Source organism: Nycticebus coucang, chromosome 1 (genome assembly GCF_027406575.1).
Source record: "Nycticebus coucang isolate mNycCou1 chromosome 1, mNycCou1.pri, whole genome shotgun sequence".
NCBI lineage: Eukaryota > Metazoa > Chordata > Mammalia > Primates > Lorisidae > Nycticebus > Nycticebus coucang.
The window spans coordinates 141,900,137-141,919,015 of NC_069780.1; the positions used below are offsets into that span (position 1 = coordinate 141,900,137).

General features: G+C 41.0%; 1 protein-coding gene across 1 annotated transcript; it reads left to right on the forward strand.

Moving 5' to 3' along the window:
- The first annotated feature begins 11,472 nt into the window (after window positions 1-11,472).
- Window positions 11,473-12,408, forward strand: LOC128584621 (protein FAM177A1-like). The gene has a single exon (XM_053589687.1). It carries the CDS (start codon window positions 11,880-11,882, stop codon window positions 12,324-12,326), a length of 447 nt encoding a protein of 148 aa, XP_053445662.1. The 5' UTR covers window positions 11,473-11,879; the 3' UTR covers window positions 12,327-12,408.
- Window positions 12,409-18,879: the final 6,471 nt, after the last annotated feature.

An 18,879-nucleotide genomic window follows, 5' to 3' on the forward strand; every position in this document is an offset into this window, starting at 1 on the left:
TGTATAATAATAGTCTCAAGAAATATATATTTGTTTTCTTGGCAAAGTCCCTGAATTGTTTTTCAGGGTTTAATTTTATTACTTTACCGTGAGCTACAAAGACTAAGAAACAAGTATTGGGCTTGAGTCAGACATTACATTAGGCCTCAAGTGAATTAAAAAAAGTCCTGGTAAATCTGCATAAAGCAAACAATGTAAACAAATATGGTTCTTAGAACAGTCCCTGAAGATGAAATGTGCAAGTTAGAACAGCTCTAAGCTGGCTGACATACAGAGAAGGCAAGAGTTACACAAAGCAACGTTAGTAGGATAATGAATGACCTAGTTCAATGGAGAACTGTTCTTCAGGTATTTCAACTGCATGGGATCTAATTTCTCCTATCTTGTCACTGGATCATCCTCAACCATATTCATTGCAATTAATGATAGCGGAAGGAAAATCCCATCGTATTTTGAGGGATGACTGTCCCTTCACTTTGCTGATGGAGAGAGTGAGTCACCCACTTCCTGCAGACCTTAGAATATTTTGATATTCCATGTCAACCAACTATTGCCAAGCAGCAACTCTAAACTTTAAAGTGAACTTCAGACCTTCAGAGATGAAAACTGCACACAATCTAAATTCCAAGTTTCATATTTGCCTGGGTGGGTGACCAATGCTGCAAGGCCTGCCACTTTCTAGGTATGAGAAGCAGGTTGCTAACCATGGGCAGCAGAGCAGCAGGCCCAGGATTCATTTCCTAACACTTCACTGGAGACAGGATGGGTCGACCCACTTATGTGCGGGTAAATAGCCTTAGGGCAGGTTAGGGGTGAGTACAGTGGAGGGAGGGCAGCAGGAGGTGAAGGGTGATTTGTAGCATCTTTTTCCATCTTCTGTGTTATAAATATGCCCATCACATATGATTTCAAGCTACTGAGGTATAAAAATCAGCTCACAAAATTCCTAATATTTAATAATCAACTCTGTCAAGCATGTAGGAGCTGGCTTCATCACAATACTGGCTCTACCTCATTAAGAACAAACAATCCTGGTTTTCTGGTGGGTTATCATAAATTGACAACCAAAATATAGTGTAATTATTAGAGTTGAGGTCATTTTGTGGCTCAAAATTAAGCCTAAGTGGGCAGTAAAGCCCAGTTTATACACAGACTACAAGTTTCTCAACATCTATTTTCAAAGATTCTAAGGGTCTAACAATAGAAAAGCTCAGTTATTAATTCTGAAAGAGATTTATTTATGAGGATCTAATAGTTTAAATTAAGCAAAATAATTATTTTAGATGAGGACCATGGAATAGATTGAAATTTAAAAGATATTTAATCTAACTATATTAAACCAACTTATTCAAAGTAATAGTTGCATGGCGGACCACACTCATCCTTTCTCATAAAATTCAAATGCTCTTTTAGGAGTGAGCAGCTGTTCCAGATCCCATATTATTTGACCCAAATATGAATCGCAATCTTTTTGGAAGAAAGAACTTCTCTATTCACTGCAACTATGTCAACATCTATTTTTTTTTTTTTTTTACTTTTTAATGATGGCAATTCTGACAGGAATAAGGTGGTATCTCCTCACTGTGGGTTTTTCTTTTCTTTTTTTTTTTAGAGACAGAGTCTCACTTTGTCATCCTCAGTAGAGTGCCATGGCATTACAGCTCACAGCAACCTCCAGCTCTTGGGCTTAGGCAATTCTCTTGCCTCAGCCTCTCGAGTAGCTGGGACTACAGGCGCCCACCACAATGCCCGGCTATTTTTTTTTTGTTGCAGTTTGACCGGGGCCAGTTTTGAACCTGCCATCCTCAGTTTATGGGGCCGGCGCCCTACACACTGGGCCACAGGTGCCACTCCAGATTATTATTCTTTTGCCCCTTTACAAATTTCTTTCTTTCTTTTTGCAGTTTTTGGCCAGGGCTGTGTTTGAACCCGCCATCCTCAGTCTATGGGGCCAGCACCCTACTCCTTTGAGCCACAGGCACCGCCCTACAAATTTCTTTGATCAACTCAATCTCATATTATCTTTTATTATAATTATGGGAAGTGTGTAAGGTAAGTATTATTACGGTGCCTTTAAAGATAAGGAAATGAAGCCTTAGAAAAATTAAGAATTTGTCCAAGATGGAATATGGATGACAGAGCTGGATGTGCATTTCACTATATGTTTTTTATATAACTAACCAGACCCCTTGTTTGCTGGCTCAAAACAAGGTTAAACTATTAAATAACAGTAAAACTGGTTTTCCAGATTTTTTTCATTCATGAGCAAGGTAAATGGAAATACAACTGGAGTCACATCAGACTAGTCCAGTTCAACTTTTAAAGTAACACAGCTGTGAGTTGTTTTTCAGTTGCCATGAACTCCCAGCTTGAAGGTCACATAACCTGAGCATGCCCAAAAGAACCAAGTAACAAAAAAAAAAAAAAAGGGTGGAACACAGATGCTTGGACTGAGGAGCCCCAAGGATTAAATTAAGATGCCCACAGTATGCAGTAGGATCCATTCCAATCAGAATGACCCCTGGCATCACCCCATGTGAGGATCCAATCGGAGCAAGTTTCCTGGCATCACTCCATCACAAGATCCAATCAAATAATACATTATTATTCTCTAACTATAAAACTTACCCCATTCCCTTCTCCAACCCCCAGCTTTGCTGCGGATTGGAAATAGACTCAGTTGTTTTTGGTGCCCTGACCCTTTCTCGCTGTAAAACCCCCAGTGCTTCACTGTTTGGCTGTCCTTTCCACATTAGCAAACAAAGCTAGTTTGGTTTGGTTCAGAAAAGGTTTCTTCCATTAGCAGCAGCAGTGTCTAAATGTTTCCAGTGTGCCAAGTGCCGTGTCAGACACTTAATATGCGTGTGTGTGTGTTATATAATATGTTAAACACTTTATATCTTTTTCAATCCTCAGAATCACCCTCTGAGGGAGCTTTTTTCTTTAATGGATAATAATACAGTATCAGCTAACAATTATGACCAGTCTGTGTCTTACATTGTGCCTTGTGTTTTACATGAATTATCTCATTTTAATCAGCTTAACAACCTTCTGAGATAGAAACCCCCTATTTTTATCAGTATCCGTCATGGAGATAACAGACAAATTTATTGCTAGAATTGTAGAACAGGGGCTGAGCATGGTGGCTCACACCTATAATCCTAGCACTGTAGGAGGCCCAGGCTTGTGGATTGCCTGACTTCACCTGAGCTAGAGCGAGACCACGTCTCTAAAAAGTAACAGCCAGGCGTTGTGGTGGGCGCCTCTAGTCCCAACTACTTGGGAGGCTGAGGCAAGAGAATCACTAGAGCCCAAGAGTTTGAGGTTGCTGTGAGCTGTGATGCCACAGCACTCTACTGAGAGTGACAAAGTGAGACTCTGTCTCAAAAAAAAAAAGTCATGATGGGGACGTCCGTAACTTGGTGGTTAAGGCACCAGCCACGTGCACCCAGACTGGTGGGTTCCAACCCTGGCTGGGCCTGCTAAAAACAAAAAATAGCCAAGTGTTGTGGTGGGCACCTGTAGTCCCAGTTACTAGGGAGGCTGAGGCTAGAGTATCGCTAGAGCCCAAGAGTTTGAGGTTGCTGTGAGCTGTGACGCCACAGCACTCTACCCAGGGTGACAAAGTGAGACTTTGTCTCAGAAACAAAACAAAACCAAAAATATATAGTCATTGTAGTAGAGATTGGATATAAAATCGTTGTCAGGGCAAAGTTATGCTGAAAGTATGTTTGTGCATTCCTTTGTTACCACCCCTCCCTAGCAGAGTTGTGGAGTAAGAAGACAGGCTGTGAAAAACTTGAATTTGGGGGAGTCATTGTTTTAGTCAGCTCCTGTCCAGTCTGAGTAAAAATAAATTCAGTTTGGCAACTGCACACTGAACAGTCAACTATTTTTAACACTTACTAACGCTTGATAGGCTTTCCAAAGATAAAAACAGTGATGGGGTCAAAGAAGTATGTTGTTTCAGGGTGTATGTTGCTATTAATACAACAGTCTCTCTGCAGGAAGTACACACAGACAACTCACAAAAACAGGAAAGTCACTCAGGAACCTGCTTTAAAACTCTTAGTCTGAACTCATGAAACTGCCCTCCAGTCATAAGGAGTGGAAATCACAAACCGGAAATCAGAGAAAGAGCACGGTTTTACTCAGACTTTAACTCAGACAATGCAGCACGTTCAGTGCTGTGAAGATGGATCTAGGGAGAACAAGAATAGACTTTTTACAACAACCTCTTCATCTTACAGGTAAAAAGGCCAAGATCAAAGTTGGAGGACATCCAGTACTTTTGCCTGCTCTGAATTATTTCTCCTTCTGGTCATAGCCCATCCCATGGAATTCCAGGGGTGGGGAAGACCCTTTCTTTTTAAAGTGGAGGGGGCTGATCTCACCTGTAGCTCCCAGGCTAGGCGTGGACCAGGCATGAACAAACGGGGTCACGTTAGCACATTCACTGGCAGGCATGAGGCAGAATCTGAACTGATTTAATACAGAAGGAAAAAGTTATGCCACCCAGTTAATGCCAAAGTGAGGGCTCTATCCTGAGTCTCACACCTCTTAGTCTAGTGCTCTTTCCATACTACAATGCTACAAAACATACATTAGTAAAATAATGTTCTTACTAGTTTAAAAAGTAGTTGTTGGTACTGTTTCAGTGCTAATTAGCCAGACCGTCTCAGGGTCTAACAGGCTTCCTGTTTGTAACGTTAGCTACCCGGAACATGAGCCCACATTTCCTTCTATGACCTTAAAGAATGTAACAGTTTATATTAGGATAAAGCGGAGACAATACTAACTTACTTCATATTGGATGTTCCTCTAAAGTCATTAGAAATTATGCGGTGCATCTTACAAGGGTATATGTGAATCCTAGTAAATGTGGAATGTAAAGGTCTTAGCAAAATAACTAAGAAAATGCTACAAAAGCTATGTTCACTAACGTGATGAAAATATGTCAAACGATATATGAACCAAGTGTATGGTGCCCCATGATCATACTAATGTACACAGCTATGGTTTAATTAAAAAAAAAAAAAAAGAAGAAATTATGCCACTAGCATAATGCTATATATTTTAGACAATTAATGGTCACACTATAATTTATGGCCACATGAAAGGGGGCTGGGAAAGAAATAGGAGGGAGTGTAGTATTTCCTAATGCTTAGAGTAGTCCATTGGGGTGACCGGATTATAGGTAATTTTTCCTCCTTTATTTTCCCAGTTTTAGGAGTAATGTTTTTTTGTTTTTGTTTTTTTTTTGAGACAGAGTTTGACTTTGTCACCTTTGACAGAATGCTGTGGCCTTATAGCTTACAGCAACCTCAAACTCTTGGGCTCAAGTGATCCTTTTGCCTCAGTTTTTCATGTTTGGTAGAGATGGGGTCTCACTCTTCCTCCTGAGCTGAAGTAATCCACTTGCCTCGGCCTCCCAGAGTGCTAGGATTACAGGTATGAGCCACAGCACCTGGCCATATCTTTCTAAATGGTTATATTTTTCTAAAAATCTGATTACTCAAAGGTCAGTTATCTGTGCTTCACATTATTCACTCCTTTGCTACTCTGTCACAGCTCCTTTCTGCTGTTCCTGCTTTGGCCGTTCATCGCCTCCCCCTAAAAGTTTTCTAGCTAATCCACGGTGTAATTTTCTTAAGAGTACCTGTTGAAAAGTGTGACTGGCTGATGGCTGGTGCATCGGGGCTCCTGGAAAAGCAGCTAATACCCAGGAAAATGGTGAGCAAAAAAAGAGGAGGAGATTTTGGAATGACCCATATCAATTTTAATAAATTATATATCAACATGGCCTTTTATGGAATGTCAGAATTGGCAGTATATACTTAAAATTATACTTGGGTGTCATACCAGACTTCAAGTACAAAATGATTGAACTGAATTCTTTTTTTTTTGGCTAGGGCTGGGATTGAACCTGCCACCTTCGGCATGTGGGGCCGGCACCCTACTCCTCTGAGCCACAGGTGCTACCCTGAACTGAATTCTTTAACTTCCCCTTCCCCAGTTACACACTCCATCCCGTTCTCTATTCATGATTTTCATCGTTCACTGAGCCGGAAACCTGGAGCTTATCCCCTGCTCTCCCTCAATGCCGACATTTAGTAATCATCAAGTCCCTCGTGTGTTTATCATTCTCATGGTTGCTACCTCATCCATAACTGTTTGGAGTAATGTAATTAGCCACCAGTCTCCTTCCTTTGATCCTCCACAACAATCTTTCAAATGGCAAATCCATTTTGAGAGTGAAGGAAAGAAAAATAAAGGGTCGCTTCAAGGTTTCTGAACAAAGCAGCTAAGTGACTAATGATGCCATTTACAGAGCAATGGAACAATAGAAAAAGGGGTTCTGGAAGAAGACAAATAATTTTTTTTTTTTTTTTTTTTTGCTTTTTGTTTTTTGACTTTTGTACCTTCTGTTGAGTGCTATGGCATCACAACTTACAGCAACCTCAAACTCTTCAGTTCAAGTTGATCCTCTTGCCTCAGCCTCCCAAGTAGCTGGACTACAGGCACTTGCCACAACTCCCGGCTAATTTTTAGAGATGGGGTCTCGCTCTGGCTCAGGCTGGTCTCCAACCCATGAGCTAAGGCAATCCACCCACCTCAGCCTCCCAAGTGCTGGGATTACAGGTACGAGCCATCAGGCCCTACAAATTCAATTTTGAACATGTTGAGTTTAAAGTGCATGTAGTGTACCTGTCTATCCTATAAAACAATTATCAAAAGATAAAGTAATGCTCTGTTTTGGGGTCTCTTTCCTTTCTTAGATTGTGAGTATTTTAAGGGTAGGACTCAACGTTTATTGTATATTCACCACTTAGCACAATACTTGGCACAATAAATATTTGTTGAACTGCCAACCTGGTTCTTTGTTTTTTTATACAGAGTCTCACTCTCATCACCCTGGGAAGGGTGCCATGGTGTCATCATAGTTCATAGAAACCTCTAACTCTTGAACTCAAGCCATCCTCTTGCCTCAGCCTCCCCAGAACCTGGGACTACAGGTACCTGCCACCACGCCCAACTACTTTTTCTATTTTTAGTAGAGACCGGGGTCTTGCTCTTGCTCAGGCTGGTCTGGAACTCCTGAGCTCAAGCACTCCACCTACCCAGGCCTCCTAGAGTTACTAGGATTATAGGGCTGAGCCACTGCGCCCAGCCTGTTCAACAACTTTTAGAAATGTAAGTGAATAAGAGGGAACTTTGATGTTTTGTGAAGGGATAGCTTGGTAAATGAGAGGGAGTTCAGTTCATAGAAAAGTGGCAGTTAGAAATTGAAGGCACAAGGACAGTGTTGAGTAATAAGGTTTATTTGGTCCACCGAATCGTAGAACAATGGTGGTCTTTGTAAGTAAAAGGACAGAAGAACTACGTAATCAGGAAGAAGAGAGGCAAGAAAGAGGCAAGGTTCTAGACAACCAGAATATTTAAAAGTGAAGAAAAAAAGGTACTTGAAACTGTAAAAATAAGCTGCTTTAGAATATAGCAGAGAGCTCAAATGAGAGAAGGGAGGGAGACAGTCACCCTAAGTAAAAGCAGCAAGGTACCAACAGCAGGTGTGTGGGTCAGCCGGAGGGATTTCAACTTCCAGTTTGTCAGGTTTTTGTTTTCTTTTAAAAGTGGCTTTTCTGATTAAAAGGTAGTAGGGGCTCATTGTAGGCAATGTGAAAAATACAGAAAAATTTTTAGGAGAAATAAATCACTCAGGTGTGATTTGGTACCGAGCAATTTCTCATAGCAGTGAAACAAAAGGAGGTCAGAGGCTCTTTTTCTCTCAGATATAGTTTATTGTTGGAGATTTGTCATTTTATTTTATTGGTGCATTCTTCCATTAGAAGGACCACGAGGGCAGAAAATTTTGTCTGTGTTGTTCACTGATGTATCCCTGGTGCCTTGAACATAATAGGCACTCCAGAAACATTTGTTGAATTAGCTTTTCTTTTTTCCATTTGCTTATGAAGATTGGCTATGACTTCTTATTTTTTCCCTTCCATGATTAAAACATTTAAAATAATTTTGTGTTTCATTTCATGAAACATGTTGACTTTTGTTATTTATCAGACCAATCTAGTCATTAAGTAAACATGTCTATTGAAGTCAGGAAAATGTCAAATGTAAACAAAAGCTTCATGATTTATATTAGTATCCTATTGTACTTCTATGATGCCTTTTCATGCACTGTCCTTGAAAACTCATGGGAAAAATTCCTTCTCTTCTTTATGCCCATATAACGTATCAAATAGAACCTTAAAATCAATTTAACATCTAGGGCACCATAGCTCATTTTTTAAAAACAGGCTTCTTTTTGAACTTCATGTTGTACTAAGTTCTTTTTCCCAAATCAGGACATGGCTTTGAATAGTAAAATGTGATCACAGACATTCCATGATGTTTAGAAGTCTAGTGAAGAAAGTTAAGAATAATGAATATTCTACCCTTTTTTTTTTTTAGACAGAGTCTCACTATGTTACCCTAGGTAGAGTGCTCTGGCGTCACAGCTCACAGCAACCTCAAACTCTTGGGCTTAAGGCAATTCTCTTGCCTCAGCTTCCCAAGTAGTTGGGACTACAGATGCCTGCCACAACGCCCAGCTATTTTTGTTGCTGTTGTTATTATTGCCATTGTTCTTAGTAGGCCCTGGCTGGGTACGCCCTCGGTAGAGTGCCGTGGCGTCACACAGCTCACAGCAACGTCCAACTCCTGGGCTTAGGTGATTCTCTTGCCTCAGCCTCCCAAGTAACTGGGACTACAGGTGCCCACCACAAGGCCTGGCTATTTTTTTTGTTGCAGTTTGTCTGGGGCCAGGTTTGAACCCACCACCCTCAGTATATGGGGCTGGCACCCATCTCACTGAGCCACAGGCGCCGCCCAATGAATATTCTTGAAATAAAAATTTTCAGGGAGGGCAGAGAGAATTACTTAAGCCTGAAATATAGCCAGATTTCTTCAATCAACATTCTCACTCTTGGAACTAAAACAGACTCTTAGAATTGTTTATAATGAGAGATAATCAGGGCCCTTCAAAGATCCTAAGCCAACAAGGCCCCAGGGGCCACAACACAGTTATTTTTTGGGGAAAATCTCAAAACAACCACACAATTAAGCAAAAGGGGGTTTTACTTGTTCATGTAACTGAGGAGTCTACAGTTAGAACTCAGGTAGACATGACTGTTTCCAGGGGGTTAAAATGTAGGGTTCTCTCCCAACATCCCTGTGATCACATCTCAAGAGAGTCTGATTGGTGGTGCTTGCATCAGCTACCCTGGAGCCGTGTTGCTGGACCAGTAACACTATTCGGAAAATAAGATATTTGAATCAAAATAGCCAGGCCTTGTGGCAGGTGCCTGTAGTCCTAGCTACTTGGGAGGCTGAGGCAAAAGGATTGCTTGAACCTAAGAGTTTGAGGTTGCTATGAGCTATTATGACTCCATAGCACTCTGACCAGGGGGACAGAGTGAGACTGTCTCAGAAAAAAAAAAAAAGGGCAGCACCTGTGGCTGAACGGTGTAGGGTGCCGGCCCCATATGCTGGAGGTGGCAGGTTCAAACCCAGCCCCAGCCAAAAACTGCAAAAAAAAACCCACATTGAATTAGCAAGGCCTGGGCCACATGTGCATCCGTAAGAGAAGGATGAACATGTGAGGTAGATATTTTACAAGCAAGAGGGGTTCTGTCACTCATGGAGTGGCAAAGGGTGTTAGTGACAAGGCTCATCTTTATTTGAGCCCTGTGCTATTGGAGACTGAGGGTCAAGATATGACCTCCTCCAGGAGGACACTTGTATGCTGGTTTATCTGTGGTCAGTTGAGGAGCTCATCTGTCTTTTTTTGATGCATGTGTAACCTAGATGTTGAATATAAATTGGCTTAGCTGGGAAAAAAATCATATAAAATGCTGGGAAAAGTTCTATGATATTGGCATGCTTAAATGTTGGTATGTTAACAGCATTTAATTTATAGGCAAATACAGGTAATTTCTATGTACTTTAAGATAATCTCAAATTCATATAGATATGTCAGAAAAGATTGTTTTCTTAATAAACTGGGGAGTTATAAAAATACAACTAAACAAAAAAAGAAAAAGAAACGACCTCCTCCCATACTTTTATATTCCAGGGAATATCTTACAGCAAAAAATCACCCTTTCCCATATGACCGTTTTTTAAATTTTATTTGTTTATTTATTTATAGACAGAGTCTCATTCTGTCACACGGGGTAGAGTGCCATAGTGTCATAGCTCACGCCAGTCTAGTTTTTCTTTTCTTTTTTTTTTTTAAGAGGCAGAGTCTCACTTTGTCACACCCAGTAGAGTGCTGTGGTGACACAGCTCACAGCAACCTCCAACTCCTGGGCTTAAGCGAGTCTCTTATTTCAGCCTCTCCAGTAACGGGGACTACAGGCACCCACCACAATGTCCGGCTATTTTTTTGTTGCAGTTTGGCTGGGGCTGGGTTTAAACTCACCACCCTTGGTATATGAGGCTGGCGCCCTACTCACTGAGCCACAGGCACTGCCCAAGTTTTTTTTATTTTTAGTAGAGATGGGGTCTGGACTCCTGTGCTCAGGTGATTCACCTGCTTCAACCTCCCAGAGTGCTAGGATTACACTAGCCACCACACTGAGACCCTATATGACTTCAGTAAGACTTTCAGTGACCTCCTTGTTTACCTATGATAAAGCTACACTAGACCCTCTAAATTCCCATTTTTGTCTAATAAATGATTAGCTGAACTCTTTATCCCCACTGGGCAATCTGGAACAAATGCCTGCTAACTGAACTAGTTAGTCTCCTCTTCCTCCAGGTTCTTGAACTTGGTCCATCTTTAAGCATCGGAACTAGGAACAAATGTTCCTTAATGGCCCCTGCTGAGACACAGAGGAAACATTCCCTGACTACCTGCTGGATAACTCCCCCCTCTCTTCCCAATCCCCCTCTCCTGCTTCATTCTAGCATTTTTTTCTTTTTTCTTCCTTTTCTTTTCTTTCCTTTTTAATTTTCTTTTTTAGAAGAAAACATCTTTTCTCAAAAGTGTTCCCTTCTCTCCACATCCACGCCAGCATCTGCAGTTTTGAGATTTTGTAATGTGGGCCATTCTCACTGGGATGAGTAAATGAGAGAGGCTTTGACAACGTGGAACTGGGAGTCATAGGAAAAAAGAAGAAAGTCAAAATAGACCTACCATTCAGTCCTATAATTCCTCTACTAGGTATATACCCAGAAGACCGAAAATCACATTATAACAAAGATATTTGTACCAGAATGTTTATTGCAGCCCAATTCATAATTGGTAAGTCATGGAAAAAGCCCAAGTGCCCACTGACCCATGAATGGATTAATAAATTGTGGTATATGTACACCATGGAATATTATGCAGCCTTAAAGAAAGATGTAGACTTTACCTCTGTCACGTTTACATGGATGGAGCTGGAACATATTCTTCTTAGCAGAGTATCTCAAGAATGGAAGAAAAAGTTTCCAATGTACTCAGCCCTACTATGAAACTAATTTATGGCTTTCATATGAAAGCTATAACCCACTTATAACCTAAGAATATGGGGAAGGGGAGGAGGGAGGGCAGGGGGGAGGATGGGTGGAGGGAGGGTGATTGGTGGGATTACACCTGTGGTGAATCTTACAAGGGTACATGTGAAACTTAGTAAATGTAGAATATAAATGTCTTAACACAATAACTAAGAAAATGCCAGGAAGGCTATGTTAACCAGTGTGATGAAAATGTGTCAAACGGTCTATAAAACCAGTTTAGGTGCCCCATGATCGCATTAATGTACACAGCTATGATTTAATAATAAAAAAAGACAAAGAAGAAAGTCCTGAGGAGGGTCATCCACTTTGTCAGTAGTGAAACAATGGAAGAATACAGCACAGATGAAGATGAAGTCGATGGCCTGGAGAAGAAAGATGTTTTGCCAACTGTTGATCCAACAAAACTTACCTGGGGCCCCTACTTACGGTTTTACAAGCTTTGGGCTGCCACGTCCACCCTTTCAGTGTGTGACTTTCTTGGAGAGAAGATTGCATCTGTTTTGGACATCAGCACCCCAAAGTACCAGTATGCCATTGATGAATATTACTGGATGAAGAAGGAGGAAGAGGAGGAGGCGGCAGAAAACAGGATGTCTGAAGAAGCAGAAAGACAGTATCAGCAGACTAAAATGCAGACTGATTCCACCGTTAAGACAGATCAACCAGAAACTGTGGTATCCAGTTCATTTGTGAATCTCAATTTTGAAATGGAGGGAGACAGTGAAATAATTATGGAAAGCAAACAAAATCCAGTCTCTGTCCCACTGTAGAATGAAACGATTATCAAACTTCAAACCCTAAAGTTTTCTTTTATACCAGGAACTTTCATATTCTCTTATAAAGTAGGGCTTCATATAAAAAAAAAAAAAAAAGAAGAGGGTGGTGCCTGTGGCTCAGTGGGTAGGGTGCCAGCCCCATATACCGAGGGTGGCAGGTTCAAACCCAGCCCCAGCCAAATTGTAATAAAAAACAGCAGGTCGTTGTGGCGGGTGCCTGTAGGCCCAGCTACTCAGGAGGCGGAGGCAAGAGAATCGCTTAAACCCAGGAGTTGGAGATTGCTGTGAGCTGTGTGACGCCACAGCAGTCTAAACTCTGTCTCTTAAAAAAAAAAGAAGAAAACATCTTTTCTACCTGACCTTTGAGAGGCTTGCAGATGTTATGGTCTGTTGTTAGGGCATTCTCCTTATAATAATAGCTCCCCTCATCCTACTGCAACAATCCTTTTGAATAGTTTCTATTTACCTCAGTTCAGATTTGTTTTTTTATTTGATCCTGGCCAGGCAAAACTATAGACGTCTATCACAACACACTATTATCTAGTCTGATGGGGTCTCGGGGGGGGGAAATGAATTATACCCTCCCTTTCACTCTCAGTTTTGACTCATTTGAGAAACAGAACCAGGAATAGGGCAGTTCAAAATGTCAACCTTAAAAAGGAAGGAAGTTCTGACACATGCCACAACAAGGATGAATCTTGAGGACATTATGCCAAGTGAAATGAGCCAGTCACAAAAAAGACAAATACTGGCTGGGTACGGTGGCTCATCCCTATAATCCTAGTACTCTGAGAGGTTGAGGTAGGTGGATTGCCTGAGCTTAGGAGTTCGAGACTAGCCTGAGTAAGAGTGAGACATCATCTCTAAAAAAATAGCCAGGCGTTGTAGTGGGCATCTGTAGTCCCAGCTACTCCAGAGGCTGAGGCAAGAGAATCGCTGGAGTCCAATAATTTGAGTATACTATGAGCTATGATGCCATGGCACTCTACCCAGGGTGACAGAGTAAGATTATTTCTTAAAAAAAAAAAAAAGAGGCAGCGCCTGTGGCTGAGGGTGGCAGGTTCAAACCTGGCCCCAGCCAAACTGCAACAAAAAATAGCCAGGGATTGTGGCAGGCGCCTGTAGTCCCAGCTACTTGGGAGGCTGAGGCAAGAGAATGGCCTAAGCCAAGAGTTGGAGGTTGCTGTGAGCTGTGACATGATGGCAGTCTGCCTAGAGCGACATGGCAGTCTGCCTAGAGCGACAAAGTGAGACTCTGTCTCTAAAAAAAAAAAGAAGGCACATACTGCAACTTACATGAGGTATCTAGAGTAGTCAAATTCTTAGAAACAGAAAAGAAAACGGCAGTTGCCCAGGGCTAGAGGGAGGGGAAAAGAAGGCCGTTGTTGTTTCGTGGGTATAGGGTTTTAGTTTTGTCAGATGAGATTCTGGAGATTGGTTGGACAACAATATGAATATAATTAACACTACTGAAATTTAAAAATTGTAACATGGTAAATGTTATGTTATCCATTTTTTTAGCCACAATAAAAGATATATTTTTTTTTTGAGATAGAATCTATGTCACCCTGGGTAGAGTGCTGTAGCATCACAGCTCACAGCAACCTCAAACTCTTGGGCTTAAGCGATTCTCTTGCCTCAGCCTCCCAAGTAGCTGGGACTACAGGCGCCTGCCACAACACCCAGCTATTTTTTGGTTGTAGTTGTCATTGTTGTTTGGCAGGCCCCACTGGGTTCAAACCCGCCAGCTCTGGTGTATGTGGCTGGCACCTTAGCCGCTTGAGCTACAAGCGCCGAGTAAAAAGATAATTTTTTAAAAGAAAATTAGCTTTACTGCTAATAAAGCTGGTTGGAGAATGTGGCATAGTCTGTGGCCAAATGGGCTTATTAATACTCACTTCCCTGAACTGAAACAAACCTCTTCAAATTTCAGTCCTTGCAAAGCAGGGCTTACTCTAACCTGCTTAGAGTAAGGTTAGAGTACTTACCTAACTAACTTACCTAACTTACCCAACTAAGTATATCACAAAGTAAGGTCAAGCTACTAGGAAAAAAAGAAGGGCTGAGTCACACTTTAGCCCTAGGCACACATTAGTCACACTTTAGCAGTTCTTTCTGTCAATCTTACCAAAGAAGTTGCTTTCTTCCAAGGAGAGAGGGAGAGGAAGTGAGAAGACTGAGTGCCCTCAGGCTGTCCCTCCTGGGGAGCAGACGGAGCTCAGAGAATAAGCCTTGACCCCTAACCAGTCTGCCAAAAGAAAAACATACTAAGCGTATAGACTAGAAGGAATTCTATTCACATTACTGCTAGGATAACAGGATTTAGAGTGATCTTTCTTTTTTCCAAATTAAAACAAATATTGTTAAGACTTTTTTCAAATATAATTTTGTTATAACATTGGAAGTATGACATTTATAATAATTTAATGCACTCAGTTTATTAAGTGGCTAAAAGAGGAAAAGAGAGAGGATTATTAATGTATGATTCAAATTTTATAATTATCCCATTTTCTGGCTTTTTTTCATGTAAGGGTCATTAATATTATCAGTGAAGCTGAACAGTTTCAAAATGCTTTTAATTGATATTAATGCCAAAAGGAGGATAATTTTCCATAGTAAAACATGCCTGTGATTTACATGTTTTCATTTGATAAAGAAAAATAGCCTCTCAGGCACAAAAACTTTAAGGCCAGACACAGGTAGATTAAATAGTACTTTTGACAGGATATGTATTGCTTAAAAATATATAATTTAATTCCCTATAGTCCTAGAGACCTCCCTGCCTTTCTAACATCTCTGTTAAGAAAGTAAGGCAGATTTCATTTTGCGAGGTTATCAAATGAGAAAAAAGAATCGCGTTGTGTTAATTATGAGCTTCAAATCACATATCCAAGGAATAAAATAGCTGAATGTAAAGTGCTATTCTCTTTTCTTTGTGCTTTTCAAAGAGACCGGTTTAAATACACCCTTTTGTCTTTTTCATCTAGCTTGTGATGAAAGGTTATCTTAAAAAGTTATTAGCAGGGTGGTGCCTGTGGCTCAAGGAGTAGGGCACCAGTCCCATTTGCCGGAGGTGGCAGGTTCAAACCCAGCCCCGGCCAAAAAAAAAAAAAAGTTATTAGCAGTTAAATTTTGAAAAGAAAGATTTATTTACATTGAACATAAATTATATCTCAATTTAAAAAAAAATTTTTTTTTTGCTGTTTTTGCTCGGGGCCAGGTTTGAATCCACCACCTCCGGTATATGGGGCCCTACTCCTTTGAGCCACAGTCACCGCCCTCAAAAATTCTTAAAAATGTAAAACAAAATTGGGGAAAAAATTTTTCTGTGGAAACCAGATGATGAGTACATTCAGAATAGCTTATGGCATGACACTTTGGACAGTACAGAGTAAAATATTTTATATCCTTAAAAAATAAATAGGATTGATACTGTTACATCTATATATATATATATATATCCTCTATCAGCCCAAAGCACATTTGGTTTGAATAATTTCTACATCCTCAGAGACATTCTCTCTCTAAGGAATCAATCCATTTAGGAAATTATGTCCTAGAACGTGTACTAAAATATGAAGTGGTCTTATCTATCACATTTGCTTTGAGAGGAAAATGGTGTGCTTTAGATAAAACATTACAGTGACCAAAATACCTCCCATCTGTCAAATTTATATTCCTCTCATTTAGTTTCACATCATGCACTTTGGCAGGATTCATAGGAGAAAAGCAGACAAGAACCTATTTTTACCATTGTTGAAAGCATGCCAATTTGGCAAGGGTAAGGAGCAATGGGCATTCTCATACACAGAGTATAAATTGGTTCAGCTTTTCTGGAAGGTAATTTGGCAATATACAGGATATCAAAATTTTAAATATGCATATCCTTTGGCCCAGAAAATCAATTTCTGGGAATTTATCCCAGTGAAGGAATTGGACAAACATGCAAACATACACATGAAGCACTATGTACAATAAGGATAAGTTAAAAATACCTAAGTATCACTAGAGGACTGATTAAATACATTGTGGCATATACATGTATCTGTTCAGTGAAGTCCTTTGTAGTGCATTAAAACAATCGTGTAGGTGGGTATGGTGACTGACACTTTTAATCCTAGCACTGTGGGAGGTCAAGGCAGGTGGATTGTTGAACTCAGGAATCAGCCTGACCAGTAGCGAGACCCCCATCTCTACTAAAAGTAAAAAAATTGAGTCAGGTGCGGTGGCTCACCCCTGTAATCCTGGCACTCTGGGAGGCCCAGGCTGGTGGATTACCTGACCTCACAGGTTTGAGACCAGCCTGAGCCAGAGTGAGACCTCGTCTCTAAAAATAACTGGGCGTTATTGGTGGGCGCCTGTAGTCCCAGCTACTAGGGAGGTTGAAGCAAGATAATCGCTTAAGCCCAAGAGTTTGAGGTTGCTGTGAGCTGTGACGCTACAGCACTCTACTGAGGGCTACATAGTGAGACTCTGTCTCAAAAATAAATAAATAAATAAATAAAGGCAAGACAAGGTTGCTGTAAGCTATGACACTACTGCACTCTACTCAGTGTGCCTCAAAAAAAATTAAATTAAATTAAAAAATAAATCAAATCAAAATAAATCATGTACACTTGTGTTTATTGGTAAGGAAAGGATATAAAATAGCATCTATACTCTGGGTTATGAAAATTTTTCTACATGCATAGGAAAAAGCCTAGAAAGATATACAATAAAATAAGGTGATTATGACTGCCTTGCAGGTTTTCAAATGAATTTTTTTACCTCCTTATTCCTTTTTCAATTTAATTTAATTTAATTAATTTATTCCTTTTTTTTTGAGACACAGTCTCACCATGTTGCCCTTGGTAAAGTGCCCCTCAAACTCTTGGGCTTAAGCGAATCTCTTGCTTCAGCCTCCCATGTAGCTGGGACTACAGGTGCCTGCCACAATGTCTGGCTATTTTTTTGTTGGAGTTGTCATTGTTGGTCAGGCATGGTGTCTCATGCCTGCCATCCTAGTGCTCTGGGAGGCTGAAGGGGGTGAATTGCCTGAGCTCAGAGGTTCGAGACCAACCTGAGCAGGAGTGAGCCAGAGTGAGACCCTGTCTTTATCAAAAAAAGCTGGGCATTGTGGTGGGCGCCTGTAGTCCCAGCTACTTGGGAGGCTAAGGGCAAGAGAATAGCTAAAGGAAGAAAAGAAAAAAGAAAGAAAATTAAAAGAAACTTTAAACTAAGATGATTGAAAGCAAAATTAAAAAAAAAAAAAGCAGTTGTCATTGTTATTTGCCAGCCTCAGTGCATGTGGTCAGCAACCTACTCACTGAGCTATGGGCCCTTTAGGCAGAGGCATAAACTCCTTTTATGTTTTTTGAAACTATTCCATCAGCATATATCATTTGTTTAATCATAAAATATGTGTTGTAGTAGCCAGCTTGGGCTGCCATAACAAAATACCCCAGGTTGGGTGGCTTTAATAACAGAAATTTATTTCTCACATTTCTGGAGGCTGGGAAGTCCAAAATCAAGGTACCAGCTAAGTCAGTTCCTGCTGAAGCCTTTCTCCCAGGTTTGCAGTTAGCCTCCTTCTCACATATCCTCGAATAGCCATGGCAGAGGGAGTGAGCGCTGGTGTCTCTGCCTCTTCTTATAAGGACATCAACCTTAATGGATTAAAGTCTGACCCTTATGACCTCATTTAACCTTTATCATCTTCTTATAGACTCTACCTCTAAATATAGTCACATTGGAGGTTAAGGCTTCAACATATGAATTTAGTGGGGGGAGGATAGAATATTTTATGTTCTATGGTCATAGGATAATCACTCTACCTAACAATTGCAAACATTGCAACCTAAATGTTTGTACCCTCACATTAATCTGAAATAAAAAAAGAGAAAGACAAAAATAAGAATATTCAGGGGCGGCGGCTGCAGCTTAGTGAGTAGGGTGCTGGCCCCATATAGCAAAAGTGGTGTGTTCCAACCTAGTCCCTGCCAAACTGCAACAACAACAACAACAACAACAACAAAAAATAGCTGGGCATTGTGGCAGGTGCCTGTAGTCCCAGCTGCTTGGGAGGCTGAGGCAAGAGAATTGTTTAAGCCAAAGAGTTAGAGGTTGCTGTGAGTTGTGATGCCATGGCACTATTACTGAGGGTGACATAGTGAGACTCTGTCTCAAAGAAAAAAAAAAAATAGAATATTCAGGCTCGGTGCCTGTGGCTCAAGCAGCTAAGGCACCAGCCACATACACCTGAGCTGGCGGGTTCGAATCCAGTCCAGTCTCCCCCAAACAACAATGATAACTACAACCAAAAAATAGCCAGGGGTGGGCGGCGCCTGTGGCTCAAAGTGGTAGGGTGCCGGTCGCATATGCCGGAGGTGGCAGGTTCAAACCCAGCCCCAGCCAAAACCCACAAAAAAAAAAAAAAAAATAGCCAGGGGTTGTGGCAGGCACCTGTAGTCCCAGCTACTTGGGAGGCAGAGGCAAGAGAATCGCTTGAGCCCAGGAGTTTGAGGCTGCTGTGAACTGTGATGCCACAGCATTCTACCCAGGGCGACAG

Bases quoted from the DNA above. Each gene is read 5' to 3' on its own strand.
- LOC128584621 (XM_053589687.1), top strand. From the start codon at position 11,880: ATGGAAGAATACAGCACAGATGAAGATGAAGTCGATGGCCTGGAGAAG.